Source organism: Macaca fascicularis, chromosome 3, assembly GCF_037993035.2.
Source record: "Macaca fascicularis isolate 582-1 chromosome 3, T2T-MFA8v1.1".
NCBI classification, from domain to species: domain Eukaryota; kingdom Metazoa; phylum Chordata; class Mammalia; order Primates; family Cercopithecidae; genus Macaca; species Macaca fascicularis.
Genome location: NC_088377.1, coordinates 111,258,152 through 111,270,179, shown reverse-complemented (window position 1 = coordinate 111,270,179; position 12,028 = coordinate 111,258,152). Strand labels below are relative to the sequence as shown.

Here is a 12,028-nt window from a genome sequence, read left to right as displayed (position 1 = left end):
AGAGAAAGAGAAAGAAAGAAAGAAAGAAAGAAAGAAAGAAAGAAAGAAAGAAAGAAAGAAAGAAAGAAAGAAAGGAAGGAAGGAAGGAAGGAAGGAAGGAAGGAAGGAAGGAAGGAAGGAAGGAAGGAAGGAAGGAAGGAAGGAAGAGGGAAGGGAAAAAAAGAAAAGAAAAGAAAAGATGCCCTGCCTTTCTTCTCTATGAGAATTTATAATAAAGTTTTAAGGTCCATATTTATGATATACATGTGCAAACAACAACAGCAAACTCCACAACCAGTCTTGCAATATGAGAATTTAAAATAGATCCTAGATGGTAGTGTCCCAGATATCCAGCAAAAGCAAACAATATCACACTTGAGCCAGATTTGAAAGACAGATATCACATTCAACCCTGGTGTCTTAGTTCAGGCTGCTGTATCAAAGTATAATAGACTGATAGCTTATCAACAACAGAAATTTATTTCTCACTGTTCTGGTTACTGTTAAGTCTGAGATCAGCTTGCCCGCATGGTCAGGTTCTGGTGAGGGCCTTCTGGAGTAAAGACTGCCAACTTCTCCTTGGACCCTTAGAAAGCGACAAGAGAACTAGAGGACTCTCTGGGTCCCTTTTGTAAAGGTACTAATCTCATCCATGAGGACTCTACTTAATCTGAATTAAAGAGTGCCAGCCTCTCCTTGGATCCTTAGAAGACAACAAGAGAACTAGAGGACTCTCTGGGGTCCCTTTTGTGACGGTACTGATCTCATTCATGAGGACTGTACCTAATTACCAAAGGCTGCCTCTCAAAAACATCACATTGGAGTTTAGAATTTCCACATATAAATTTTGGGGGGTTGTGACATTCAGTCCATTGCACCAAGCTTCATATATTTTTCACATATAAAGTTACAATGAATACAAGCTCAAAGGACTCCACAAATTAAATAAATTAGTAAAAATTTTAAAAACGGGAGAATAAAGGCAGCGTGAACATGAAGCAGCAAAAACAACAGAGAGCAAACTAAGCCAAAAGATTTCAAAAGTCAGTTGCAGAATACAAAATAATTATGCTGAAATAAATAAAGGAAGAAATAAAAACATAAACAAGGAGTTAAGAAAGTATAATAATGACCAATAAGTCATGAAATAGAACAAAATCAGAATTCTAGAGTTAAATAATATAATCACAGAAATGAAAATATCACTAAAGGTGTGATGTAGCAGATTAGAGGTCTCTGAAGAGGGAAAGTCTGGAAGACATCTCTGAATCAAAAATATACATAATGCAGAAAAGAGAGAGATGGAAAATATGAAAGAGAATGTAAAAGAGATCAAGGAAACATTTACAGACAATATCCACCTACATCTATGTGGAATTTCAAAATAATATAATAAACAAATATTTTATTTCAGCAAATTCAAACACTGAAATAAAAGAAGGAAACTCTTGTAAAAATATAACTTAGGACGATATAGAAAGCAGGTGTAGTCATATAATCCCTTAAAAATTCAATCAATACTTAAAAATCTTCTTCAAAGTGAACACAAGACCCTAATGGTTTCATAGAAGATTTCTCCCTGACATTCTGGCATCAGATAATAAAAACAGAGAGTCCCAACCACATCAAAATTCATTATGGTCAATATAAGAATGGAAAATTACAGATTAACCCCGTTCATGAATATACTCAAAAAATATCTTAAAACAAAGTATTAGCAAAACAAATCCAGGTGTGTATTAAAAAGATTATACATTATGACCAAGCTTATTTTACTTCCTAAATGCAGTGATGGCTTCATATTTGAAACATTAATTAATGTAACTAACAACACTGTCAAATTATGGGGAAAAGTCTAGCTGTGTAAAGAAATAATTAGATTAAATTACATTTGTAATGAAATCTCTAAGTTAAATTAGAAATAGAAAGCTCCCCTCTTATACTGAATGAAACTACAATAAGATGCCATTTTTTTTTACCACCCACTTAGCAAATCATACCAAATGTTGGTAAGGATGTGACTTAACTGGAACTCTTACATATACTGTTTCTGAGAGTGGGGCTTGGTAATAGCCCTTTGGAAATAATCTGGCATTATTTAGCAGATTTTAAGACTCAACAATTCCATTTCACACGTGCATATGTGCACCAGAAGACCCGTGTAAGAATGTTCATGGTGACATTATTTGTAATGGTAAAAAACCTGGAATTTGGTGATAACAGGAAAACCAACTCTCTGTCAATAGAAGATCGGGTAGATAACCTATGTTGACATATAATGGCCTACTAGACAGCAAAAAAACTATAGCTACAGGCATCAACAGAGATGAGCTAACAAAACACATGAAATTAGTAAGTTGCAAAACTTTAAAACCATTTTTATAAAGTTCAAAAACAAGGAAATTAAACAAAGGAAAGCAATGGAATTATAAACTCAGGATCCTGATCTCCCACAAGGAGGAGGATAGCTACTATCAGGGAGAGGCACATGGGGGTTTAAAAAGTGTTGCTAACTTAATTTTCTTTAAGTTGGAAAGTAAAAAAGCAGATATTTGTCATATTATTGTATTTTATAACATGTATAGATGTTATTCATATTTTGCATTTATCAAGGTTTCACAATAAAATAGTGCTTATAAAAATCTAATGTAATAGATTTTATATTACATTAGATAATGTAAATAATTATGTTAGATAATATAAATTTGTAATAGATAGCAATTGGGGGCATAGAAAACTTTCTATAATAAAGGCCAATGATGGAGACAGGAAACATATGGCAAGCAAATGGAACAGTTTACCTTGTTAACACCGGCTGAATCATATTCAGTTTTTTTGTCCAGGTACGTACAGACTGCGTTATGAAAAGCAGCGCTGTGCACTGGTGAAGAGCCAGATTGGTGCCAGTCTTGGTTGTGATACTTCTTAGCTGTGGGATCTTGGGCTTTGGGTCCCTTATCTGTAAAATAGAGATAATAATAGGACCTAATCCATAAAGTTATTTTGAGTATTGAATGAATTAGCACACAGAAAATGCTTAGTAATGACTTACTCGAAATATGTGTTCAATCAACGTTAGATTCTAGTGATCATTTTCTCTTGATTTAATACTTTGAAATATTCTGTTTGTATTATGGTAGGTTTTGGTCATTTGACGAAGCAATTGATGACGTTGGCTGATGGACGTGTGGTGTTGGCTCTAGAAGGAGGACATGATCTCACAGCCATCTGTGACGCATCAGAAGCCTGTGTAAATGCGCTTCTAGGAAATGAGGTAAAAAAGTAAAAGTACAAAAGGGCAGGGGTAAAGATTCAGGGATGTATGCATGTATATTTTTAAACTAAAAAAAAAAAAATTCTGCATACTCAGAAAGCTTAACATTGCTCTTACTATTAAGAAAGAAGGTAAGCCTTAGATAAGATAAGTTTACATGTTCTCATATACTACAGTGTTATTCCAGGTATAGAATCCACATAGCACTCACTCCCTTCAATCAGGTTAGCCACAGAGCTCAAAAATAAGAAGAACGTTTTGTCTACTGACCCAACCAATGAGTATGGAAACATTGAATAAGAAATAAAACTTTAAAAAATGTCTGGAGGTTTCTTGTAGGATTATGTTATTTCTGGAAAAAAAAAAACTATTTTAAAAATTGGTAAACTATTTTTGTCAACATTCTTTATGCTAAGAGATAGGTATTTCCATCTTACAGATGGTGAGAATGAGTCTCAAAAATGTTGAGAAATCCATCCAAAGTCATGTAGTCAGAATGTATTATAAGATCCAAGATATGAACATGAATCTAAATGGCCAAAGACCATTATTTTTTCTTTCACATGAGATGGCTACATTGCAACATATTTTCTGACTACTCTGCAGAATTCAGATCCAATTGCTCTGAGGTTCACTTCCAGCTCATGGCAACATTTTCAACCAATTAGTTGCAATTCAGCAAATATTTCAGTTTCTATGTATTCATTAATATTATCCATTAACTCATTTTCTGTAGTGATTATACAGTAGTGTTAGGACTATCATACGCATTTTGCCTTTTATGAATTTGCAATATGATTTTGCTTATTAGATAAACATACACAAAATCTTTTTAAAAATCTATCATTCATATCATTTTTAACTGTAATGCATGCCTTTGCCTATAGTATTTATGAAACAAAATGTACCTTTTCTTCTGCACATAGAACATATAGTTCTTATTGTCATTATTTTATAAACCTGCAGTGTTTCCACATGAATATTTTTCATATTTATTGAAGTAAAAATGTACGTTGTTAATTTGAAGAATATGAGAGAGAAAACTTAAGCATTGCTCAAATACTTTACTCTTGTTAATTTTTTTTTTTTTTCCTGAGACAGAGTCTCACTCTGTTGCCCATGCTGGAGTGCAGTGGTGCGATCTCGGCTCACTGCAACCTCCGCCTCCTTGATTCAAGTAATTCTCCTGCCTCAGTCACCCAAGTAACTGGGATTACAGGTGTGCACCATCATGCCCAGCTAATTTTTGTATTTTTAGTAGAGACGGGGTTTCACCATGTTGGCTAGGCTGGTCTCGAACTCCTGACCTCGTGATCTACCCGCCTCGGCCTCCCAAAGTGCTGGAATTACAGGCATGAGCCACCGCGCCCAGCTGTCTTATTAATTTTAGACGGCACAATAACCCAAAGGATGTAATTATCTAATGATTAGTGTCAACAAAGTACTGCTGTTTCAGATCACACACAATTCAAGGTGTGTAAAATTTTCTAAAATGTTAGTGTCTTTCTGAGATTCCTGTAAGTCAATAATGTCAAACAGAATGTTGAGTATTTTTTTTACTTTTTGTGGTAGTAATGGAGTGCAAGAAATAAATGCTATTTTTATTTTATAAGTTGATGTTGGGTTGCTTTTTTGCCCCCTAGATAAGATTTTTTGCATAGTCCCCTGTATTCTGAAATCGCTTATTTGATTTTAAATATAGAAACATGTTACAGAAGCATATTGATATTAATATTTGCATTATAAAGGTTTACACAGATGTGCAGACAATCAGAATGAACTGTGGATTTGTGGCTCCATGGATAATTGACCTAGCCAGAAAGAAATGTTACCTGAGTGCAAAAGCCAACCGCTTTTCTGCCTATGTGGAAGGAAATCAGGGATTTTACTGCCTTTCTTTGAACACATGCATTCAAATGAGATTCTGTCTCTATACTCTTATAAAATCTTTTGCTCTTAACCCAACATTTCCAATGAGGATGGAGTGATCTCTCCTATGATCTCCTTCTTTAAGAAATGATTATGTTTCAGAACAGATTCAATTGTGTGAAGTTACATGTTTTTCTTAATTTATCTGTGTTTACTGTAAAGCAAAGTGTGTTTTGTACCTTGCTGCCATTCTATGCCCTTTTGACTGGGAGAACTCTGGTCATTTTAGTACATGTGCTTTTCATGGAGATGAAATAGACTGCTTTTATAGAGCAATTAGTGACATTAAAATTGATGGCAATATGAGAGAGTACATATTCTTAAATACTCCTGTATGAAAATATCTTGCTGGCTGGGCGCGGTGGCTCATGCCTGTAATCCCAGCACTTTGGGAGGCCGAGGCGGGTGGATCACGAGGTCAGGAGATGGAGACCGTCCTGGCTAACATGGTGAAACCCCGTCTCTACTAAATATACAAAAAATTAGCCGGCGCGGTGGCGGGCGCCTGTAGTCCTGGTTACTCGGGAGGCTGAGGCAGGAGAATGGCGTGAACCTGGGAGGCGGAGTTTGCCGTGAGCCGAGATGGCGCCACTGCACTCCAGCCTGGGTGACAGAGCGAGACTCGGAAGGAAGGAAGGAAGGGAGGAAGGAAGGGAGGAAGGGAGGGAGGGCGGGAGGGAGGGCTTCAAAATTCTGAATTAAATATTAAAACCACCCTTTTAAATTTATGAATGACTTCCAAAAAGACAGAAAAACGAGAGTGAATACTGCAGTTGTTGGCTACCCTGGTGGCATCTGTTTGAAAATCACCAATTGGTCAGAGTTTGAACATTTATAATCTACTGCATATTGCAAAAGATAGTCAGAGCCTTAGGCCTAAGAAGGAAAGGGAAATTAATTGGAGACCAGAACACAGAAAGAATGACAATGATGTCACCTGATTTAAAGTTTGAGACCTGTGCCTTTTCTGTACATGTTTAGAAAGACCATGCCTGAGAAAGAGAAAGGAATAAAGGTATCACTGGACAATATTAAACCTGACCGTGTGAGTGTTTAGATTGCTAAAATTTCCAGTAAGTGCTAAATGAAATGATTATTTTTGGCTATATTGACTATTGAACTTACTAATTAATATGTATGTCTTATGGTAAATTTGAGTTAGTTATTATGATGCCCTAAATACCAGCTTGTCCCTTTTTTTTGGTAATCTTTAGTTGCATAAGCGCAACCTAAAAATTTTCAGTATAAACTAAAGGAAGGGAGGTTTAAATAATGTATACCTTTCTATATTTTTTGTATTAAACTTTCTTGAGAACATAAATAAGAATATAGATTTCCCAGTAGATACTTTAAGGGTAACAATGAATATGGGATTATTGAATTTTTGAAAGGTAAATTTTGTTGTCAGGTCTATCAGAATATGGAAGAACAAAGTTAAGAAAAAGAAAGATTATTAAAAGTGAAAAATTAAAGAAAAATACAAGTGTGTTTTACATTATAATTCATTTGGAAAAAGGAAATGAAAATATAATACATAAAACGCATTAAAGAATGGAGAGTTCTTCTCACTTTCATTGACAATATAATTTATAATCCAAGGCCTGGTTTTCTGCATTTTTTTCAAGGTCAAAGATCATTATGACTACACTGAAGTTTTAAATTTCATACTTTTAGAGAAATAATATATAAGGCATATTGCATGTACCTCATCATTTTTTTTAAAAGTGCATATATGCAGTTTTCACAGTAGTTTTGTATGGTAAGCTATAGGTGAGAAAATACAAAAGAATGTCTTTCAGATACCACCTATTGCGATTTCAAATCCCAGTTTCCCTCCAAACCCTTTATTCAGTGATCAATAGAGCAATTATAACTCATTATCTGGGATTTCACTTTTACAAATAACAAAATGTAGTAAAGCTTGAACTTAAAACATTGGCAGAACCCACTTGAGTTTCTCAACACTGAACATGCAATTGAACTCACATTAGAAAGGTCAAGAGGGGCCTTTGTGAGGGCCTCTGCTCTTTGTCAGATGTATTTATTCATGTGCGGAGGATTAGAATTCATAAACATTTTGCCAGTTTTTTGAATGCTATTTCTTTCCCTTGTTGTTTTTGGCCAGGCCATATCAATACAGCAAAATTTTGCTTCTTAGGACTTATTATCAGCAGAATAATATGTATTACATAACCCAAAGTAATTATAAAATCAGCAGGAACCGTTAGCTCTGCATCTGTGTGGACACATACATGCGTACCAAAATCTTGATTTTTAAAAATTTTAGTTATCTGAGTGTTGTACCCAAAACAGGCATTTTCTTCTTTTTAAATATCTTTATCATGAAAATGATCTACTTAGCAAAACATCTCTTAATTATTCTTTTAAGAAATATGTACAAGGTTAGTCAAAATAGTATACTATTGGATTAAAACTAATTTGAGCATGGTACAGGAAATTCCTAGAGGCAACTAATTTTGAAGACATACCAGAAGTCCATTTTTTTTCTTTTTCTTGGCAAAGTTTAGAACTTAGATTTATCGGTCCAATCAGTGCATGATGAATATTTTTGATCTTTTTAAATGAAGCACTTAGAAGCACCAGCTTGGGGTTTGCAAGAAATTGAAGTGAATATTTAAATGAGAAGAATCATTAAGTTGCTTGGAAAGGCATTAGGGATACTTGTGTCAACAGCCACATAGTTTTTAGAATTCATAATAGAAACATCTGTGAGGTTCCCAGAAAATCTGATTTTGGTAATCTGTATTTGAGCTGATTGGCAAACAGTGTCACAGTTGCTTTAAGGCCAAATTTGCCTACTGTTATGCAAAGCCAATTAGTGGCACCCCGGGTTACTTCCTCTGAAAGAAATTTTCCCAAGAGGTGAGAAAAGCTTTAAGCAGTTTCCATTCCTACGGAATCTAAAACAAAAACATTGAAAAACTTCAAGCAAGTCGAAGAAAGGAGAGGACATGTAGTAGTAGAAGCCTTGGGTAGTGAGTTGAGAACATGGCCATTAGAAGATCACCTGTCAATACCAAATAAATGATGATTTCTAAGCTTGTTAGAGGAAAAAGCAAAACAAATTGTGATAGATCTGGAAGCTGTTGAAATTATGCTAAAACCTCTAGTACTGTTCAGCATTTACACTTGGAGCATATAGCATGTTTTGATTTCCCTCACTCTTTTAAAATTTTGGCTTCTGATTTCTTTTTTTGTCTCTTTTTTTTTTTCTTTTCTCTTTCCCTCCCTGCCTCCCTCCCGTTATTCTTCACTTCCTCACTCCCTTCAACCCTCTCTCCCTTTCTCCCTCCCTCTCTCCACTTTCTTTTTAATAACTGCTATCGCCTGTTGAGTATGCTCAGCTGCTTTCATTTGACTTGAATTTCACAAACAGTGGCTAAACTTAGTGATCGTGTTTGTTGATAATCTTTTAAAGATGACGTTTTGCTCTAAAGCTGCTGAAATAGTCTCTTGAATTGACTCTAGTAAGTGTTGACAACCACCCCTGAGGTGAACTCTTGAGATGTTGTTGTCCAAGTTGCTCATCAGGGGTTTGTTTGCATTGGATTCCGAATGGGGAAGTTGTTTTGCCATCTTTTTCATCCTTTAGATTATGTATGGCTGAGGCTTAGTCCATTGGGGAATTGGTGTGAATCTGGGAAAGCTTACAAGCTCCTAAATAGTTGCCATTCATGAGTAAAGGAAGGAGGAACTGAATACAAGGACAATGTATGATACGTCAGAATAATGTTTTTCTATGGTTTTCTTTTAAACTTTGAAAGCTCACCATACTCTGAAAGAGAATGTATGGATAACCTAAAGAGAATAAAACTGTTTGGGAAAAATATTATTTGAAGATACTTTTCAGTGTGGATGTGGTCTATGATGTTGCATTTCTTGTATTCAACAAGGCAGAGCCAAATCGATTGTGGATTTCTTTTGTTTATATGTTTTATCAAATGCCAAGTTAAGTGGAGGTTGTTTGGATAATTCAAAACTCCATTTTCTGTATAGTCTTTAGGTTTTTCAGAGAGTGTTAAGGAGAATATGGGCCAGGAACCTGGACATTTCATAGGTTATGGTAACCAATGAAAGAAAGAAAGCAGTTCTTTGCCATGGTGAAACAAACATGTAATGATTCTTTTATCTGTCCATTCATTCCTCTTTTATTGGGCATGTATTTTGTGCCCAAAAGTTTTAATATAAGTAAAAGTAAAACAAAGTGCATTGGGAATATAACATAAAACCATTGTTTTTAACTATAGAGATGGAGGAATATTTTAATATTTAATTGGTCTTGAATAAAAAAACAGACTAATATGAGCTAATATCTAAGGAAAAGATTATCATGTAATGGGAAGGCATAGATAAAGACATTAAGACTTCTTAGAACTGTGGATGGCTCTGTTTGGATTTGTTCATTTTGTTTTTGGTAGAGGAGAGGTATGTTGAGTAGAATAAAAGTACCTACTGAGTCTGAATCTGGGTAATGGAATATCATAAGGAATTAGAATTTCTGTGAAAAAAATATGGAAGCTTTAAACAAATGAATCCCAAGCTTTGGAGTGAAACAACAGCAACAAAACAGTGTATTTTTTTGTGTGTATGGAGATGGCAGAAGCTCATAGAAGAAAACAAAGCTTATTATGAAAATAACTGTTAGCAATTTTCCCAGATAATCAATAAACAAAATTATACTCTAACCACAATATGCTGGAACCGACTGTAAATGACTTGTGAAAGCCAATTGTGTGTGTCTCTGCTTAAATCTAAGTTCAATAACATCACATTAGTAGCCTGAAACAGGCCATGGTGGGAATATTTACACCACAGAAATCAGCAAATGCTACAAATTAGGACTACTTCTTGGACAGTTAGCAGTTAAACATTTACCGGCACACCACAGCTACATAATGTGAAACAGGTCTTGTTAGCAGAAAAGTCAACATTTGGAAAAGAGTATCATACAAAATCTCTTTAATAAAACAAAAAAATTAAGAAAATATTGAAAAATATAAAATTAGCAGATTAAAGGAAGAAGAGATTAAAAAAGCAAACAAAGAGAAGAATACTAAGACACACAAAGTGAAACAGGGCTTACCAAATTTGACTGTCAAATTTAAACTTACTTGCAGAAATGGGGGCAAGTAAACAACAAGATTTTTTGGCATTTAATGTGAGCCAAGCCTTCTTCATAACAATTGATATCCAAACTACGGACATTATGTTGAAACACTACAAATACAGCCCTGAACAAACTTCCTTTCAATGTTGTTAGAACTTTCGTTTGACATGCACTTTTCAATATATATAGTATTTTCCTAACTCTACTATGTGGTTCTGTTTTCTCATTATGTTGTATATCTACAAACTTACCTTAATGATTAAACAAGAATATCAATAATCTGAATTATCCAACAAATTGCATTCATTATCCTCTTTCCAATAGACCACTATGCCTTCTTCCATTTATTTTTAGGTTCATTTTTAATTACTTAGTTGGTGATTGCCATAGATGTTTAAATGTATCATGTGCAAACTGTCCATGGTTTAGCACCATGGAAATTATAGGTTACTATTTGGGCTTGATATGAAACAGAGGCTTCTTCTCTTTGATATGGAACAGAGGCCTCTTCCTCCTTTCATTCATTGGCTGATGTATTGTTTAACCTACATTTCTCCAAAAGGATAAAAACTCAGTTAATAGAATAATAGCTACAGTAATGATCTCAGAGTCTGGCTCACTGGTCCCTCTTACCTTATTCAAGGAATTCCTGCAATATCTCATGCGAGCTGATGACCATGACTGTTCCCTTTACCTCTTGGTCTTCCTGTTACTCTCATAAGATTTATTAGACTTATGTCACTGCTATTGACCAGACATATTTCTTTATTGCTGTGTTGATATCACCCTACATCAACCACATGTAGGTAGGATGCAGGCAGACCCAATCTGAATAATTTCAATAGTTTGTCAGTGTAGTAACTTGATTGTCAGTACAATCACCCTGATTCTGATTTTTCCCCCAATCTATTTGGGCAAGAATTTTAATGACTTCAAACAAATAAAAGAGGTTATTTTGAGAATGACTCATGAATCACAATATGGATAAAATTATAACCAGATTTACTTACACAATCAAATTAAACATACACATCTAATTGCAGACTTCTCTAAGATAATTATTCAAATGAGAGCTGAGTTTTCACCACCAATCCCTCCTCACTAGGGAATTGATAATAGTTCATCAGCATGTAGAGTCAGGTCTTTATCACAATCTGCTTCCCTTGTCCTCTTGGTCTTCATTATCATATTCTTCCAAAGTTCCACAATATCTTTGACCCTGACAACTGAACCCTTTCTGCATTTTGTCTGAGTCGCTTTGCATGTTGCAGGGGGACTTTCAGCTTTCTTTGTAAGTGAATTTGTGGCCTTCTATCTAAGAATATAACATGTTGCTCTCATGCAAAATATATAATCTCACTTTGTTTCCTGGAAGCACAATAATACAGTAGAAAGAACATGGACTCAAGATCCAGACTTTGTTTCCCTATTCTCTTATGTCACAATGCTTTTTTAAAAAAATTTTTAACTTTTGCTAAACTGTTTTTAATTGTAAAATATAACACTTATACAGAAAACTGCAAAACACGAATGTACACCTCAATGAAATATGACAGAGATCACATATGTAATGATCAACCAAGAGATAGAGTAATGTCAGCATGTCAAAAGATCCCACATTCCCTAGTATCCCTTCTCTTTTCTGAAAGTAACCAATTTTCTGATTTCTAACACTACATTTTAATTTGTAACTTTATATCCATGAAATCATACAATAT

At 34.7% G+C, this 12,028-nt stretch overlaps 1 protein-coding gene across 33 annotated transcripts in view; it reads left to right on the top strand.

Moving 5' to 3' along the window:
• HDAC9 (histone deacetylase 9) overlaps positions 1–12,028 on the top strand; it is a 921,222-nt gene that overhangs the window by 857,305 nt on the left and 51,889 nt on the right. For 32 of the 33 annotated variants that reach the window (XM_045387612.3, XM_065542223.1, XM_065542224.1 and 29 more), the window contains one exon: positions 3,120–3,253. In XM_045387612.3, coding sequence (XP_045243547.1) covers positions 3,120–3,253 — 134 coding nt within the window. Of the gene's footprint in view, positions 1–3,119; positions 3,577–12,028 lie in introns of those variants that run through there. The other variant, XR_012432611.1, reaches the window with a different exon arrangement.